The 3,974-nt window shown below is 55.5% G+C and overlaps 1 protein-coding gene across 1 annotated transcript in view; it reads left to right on the plus strand.

The window, feature by feature from the left end:
• Positions 1 to 1,438, plus strand: part of LOC141433739 (palmitoyltransferase ZDHHC14-like) — a 6,610-nt gene extending 5,172 nt beyond the window's left edge. Inside the window, 1 exon segment of the mRNA XM_074095832.1 lies at positions 1,227 to 1,438. Within this exon segment, the coding sequence (XP_073951933.1) occupies positions 1,227 to 1,438 (212 nt within the window).
• Positions 1,439 to 3,974: the final 2,536 nt, after the last annotated feature.

The following is a 3,974-nucleotide window of genomic DNA, read 5'->3' on the forward strand; positions in this document are numbered from 1 at the left end:
GTTATCAACGTGCCAAATTAAAGCGTATTTTGTGAAAAAAAAAATATTTGTCTCTACTACACAATCAGGGCTTCCCATGGCTGTGCCGCATCTCCGGAAAGTATATCTTAAATATTGTAAATAAGATACTTTGACTCCATGTGGCAGGACGGCCGGCATATTCCACGCCCCGCGCGCTCTTATGAGCCGGGGGTCGGAGAAGCGGGGACTTACAAATCGGGCTAGTATTTTTTTTATTCGACTGGATGACAAACGAGCAAGTGGGTCTCCTGATGGTAAGAGATCACCACCGCCCATAAACATCTGCAACACCAGGGGTATTGCAGATGCGTTGCCAACCTAGAGGCCTAAGATAGGATAGTATCGGGGTAAAGCATTAACCAATCCCATAATTTTAAACTTTTTTCACACGAGAATGTTAATTTATTTCTTTAAGTTACCTCTAGCGTTCGCTCGCGCTCTTCGCCGGGACTGTCGGGTGCTGGTGTCAGTGGTGTGGTGTGGTACTGACCAGTGCTGGTAGTCGGCAGTGGCTGCGATTCAGCTAGCAGCTTAGCTGAGCGCTACCCTTGTATGTTAGTGTAATGTACAGTGTAGTGTAGTGGTACAGTGTACAGTTAATGTTAGGAGCTGCGGCCGTGTCTGTAGCACGCTGCCTGAGAATGAATCACGCAGCTCAAGCGTGTCTGACCATCCTCGCGCACCGCACCCCAGTGAAATGATTCTGACGGTGTCCGGGCTCTGGGCCGTTGCTGTGTAGCGGTGTAGCGGTGCAGCGGTGTAGCGGTGTAGCGGTGTAGTGTAGTGGCCGTAGAAGCGGCAGAGTGTCAGCCTGTGTGAGTTCGCAGCTCGAGCTCGGCGCAGATGAGGTGTAGAGTACTGCCCTCGTAACGAACACTGCAGTAGCAGCTATTGCTACATTTTACTGAAGAAATGGGCTGTTTACGTTTATGTAATTAGTCAAGTAACGTGTATATAGATAGTGTAGTGTGTTAGTATTTTGTAGTAATATAATTAGTCTTAATATTAGTGAAATATTAGCTATATCAATGTTGTTGAATAAATAGATAAATAAATATCTATCTCAGCAAAAAACATGTATGTATGTAAATCTATCAGAAAGCCTGAAATTCAGTAAGGAAAAGTAAAACAAAACGCAGTTGTCTCTAAATCGGCATGCGACTGTTTGGTTACTTCGGGCCGGGCAGTATGCAGTGTGGCCGCAGGAGACGGCAGCGCTGTCGGTGGCAGTGGCAGCCGGCGGGACCTGCTCGAGCCGCGCGTTGTGTTACACGAGATTTACACTCTCGCCTCGCGCCTCGCCTCGCCCCTCGCGGCGCTCGCGTCCGGGCCGGTTTTAGTGCACGAGTCAAAGGACCTCTCGACGAACGCGAGCTTATGGTGTTTACATTCGCGCTCTCGCTTCATTCGGGTCTGAACCTTGTGCTGCGCAGGTTTTAAGCTCAAAGACAACTGAACTCGCCACGAGAGTGTAAGCGGGGAGTCGCGGGCCGATACACGAGGCGAGAGTGTAGGTCCCGCAGCACGGGTGTGTGTGTGTGGGGGGTGGGGGGGGGGGGGGGGGGGTGACCTGCGCGAGGCGCGCGTTGTCTCCCGCCAGCAGCTTCATCTCAGCGCGGAGGCGGGCGGCCTGCGCGCGCGCCGTCTCCAGCCGCTGCTCCTTACACATCAGCTCCTTGTACAGCACGTACCTGCAACACGCGCCGCCGACCAGTACTGCCGCCGCCTGCACTCGCGCACCAGTTATTTGTACTTTTGCATTTTTAAGTTGTTTTCTATGTCAAAGTCTCATCGTGTAAACAGACTGACAGCCTTCAGCGACGGGCGGCCGTCGCGATGACGCGTTCCGATTTTGAAAAGTGGCAGTTGACGGGCGGGCGGCGCTGTCGTTGTGAGTCACTCGAAAAGTTTCGTTCCGGCCGGCGCGGCCATCCGAACTTTTTAGTCTTTTTTTTCACTTTAATTTTTGCTGAGTTTCCATATTGGAGAGCGGTTTCAGAGTAGAGTTTAATTTGCGCAAAAAAAGCGCGTTTTTAGTAGTGCATAAATGCGGTTTTGTTTTCTTCAAGCCCGTATAAGCGCGAGCGTAAACATGTCCTTTCTATTTCATGTTGATACTGAGACTGACTCAACACTTCTAATTTTGAACTTAAGTGCAGGAATGAACGCGTATACCTCCGCGCGTTCGACTTAAAGTAGCGCGCGTGTGCGTATACCGATACGATCGTATACACCCATGCAAAAAAAACGTTAGTCTGAAATCGTCCCGATACTTAAAAATGCGCTAGCCGCATAGAAAGCGCCATCGTCGCAAATATCATGCAATTATCACTTTAGGAATTAGCCACAAAGCAAAACTAACTAAAGCACAAAGCAAAGCATAATTTTGTGTCGCTCACCGCTTGCCGTCGAGCGCGGCGTTGTCAGCGGCGAGTCGCTCCTGCATGTCGAGGCTCTCGCTCAGCCGCCGCGACAGCTCCAGCTCCTGCGACCAACGCTCGCTGCAGGCTGCGGCCGCGGCCCCGTCCACTGCGCGCCACTCACAGGCAGCGCCGCAGTGGACGGGGGCGCGGCGCGCATTGGACGAGGCTCTCGCTCAGCCGCCGCGACAGCTCCAGCTCCTGCGACCAACGCTCGCTGCAGGCTGCGGCCGCGGCCCCGTCCACTGCGCGCCACTCACAGGCAGCGCCGCAGTGGACGGGGGCGCGGCGCGCATTGGACGAGGCTCTCGCTCAGCCGCCGCGACAGCTCCAGCTCCTGCGACCAACGCTCGCTGCAGGCTGCGGCCGCGCCCCGTCCACTGCGCGCCACTCACAGGCAGCGCCGCAGTGGACGGGGGCGCGGCGCGCATTGGACGAGGCTCTCGCTCAGCCGCCGCGACAGCTCCAGCTCCTGCGACCAACGCTCGCTGCAGGCTGCGGCCGCGGCCCCGTCCACTGCGCGCCACTCACAGGCAGCGCCGCAGTGGACGGGGGCGCGGCGCGCATTGGACGAGGCTCTCGCTCAGCCGCCGCGACAGCTCCAGCTCCTGCGACCAACGCTCGCTGCAGGCTGCGGCCGCGGCCCCGTCCACTGCGCGCCACTCACAGGCAGCGCCGCAGTGGACGGGGGCGCGGCGCGCATTGGACGAGGCTCTCGCTCAGCCGCCGCGACAGCTCCAGCTCCTGCGACCAACGCTCGCTGCAGGCTGCGGCCGCGGCCCCGTCCACTGCGCGCCACTCACAGGCAGCGCCGCAGTGGACGGGGGCGCGGCGCGCATTGGACGAGGCTCTCGCTCAGCCGCCGCGACAGCTCCAGCTCCTGCGACCAACGCTCGCTGCAGGCTGCGGCCGCGGCCCCGTCCACTGCGCGCCACTCACAGGCAGCGCCGCAGTGGACGGGGGCGCGGCGCGCATTGGACGAGGCTCTCGCTCAGCCGCCGCGACAGCTCCAATACTGTCTCGGTCTGTTGAGCACGCCGAACTCCTTCGAGGCTAATTTAGCCTTACCCTTCTAAATGGCCGCGGAACTGGACTTCACTCGAGATGTCAACACCATGGATTCCGATACTGGCAGTGGCAGCTAGGGAAGTGCTCTCAAAAAAAGGTGATGCGACAAACGCAGACTTTTTGCGGTAAACGCGCAATCCTGTGCCTTTGTAGGGTTAAAACATTAAAACAGACTAAATTAAGACCCCATTCTAAGCCTTCTTTTTTTTCTTCCTTTACTTCTTTCTGTATGAGTTTTTTTTTTTAAAGTAGTGCCGTAAACTCAGGTATCTATAGTCCCAAGCGTTCATCAATAGTCCAAACGGACTTTTTAACATTTCGAACAATTACAGAACTGCTAACGTTTAGGAGGTTCATCGAGCAGCTGTTCGAAATATTAAAAAGTCCGTTTGGACTATTGATGAACGCTAGGACTATAGAAACCTGAGTTTACGGTGACGTAATGTTCGGCCCGCGGCACGTAAG

This window comes from Choristoneura fumiferana, chromosome 12 (genome assembly GCF_025370935.1).
Source record: "Choristoneura fumiferana chromosome 12, NRCan_CFum_1, whole genome shotgun sequence".
Classification (NCBI taxonomy): Eukaryota; Metazoa; Arthropoda; class Insecta; order Lepidoptera; family Tortricidae; genus Choristoneura; species Choristoneura fumiferana.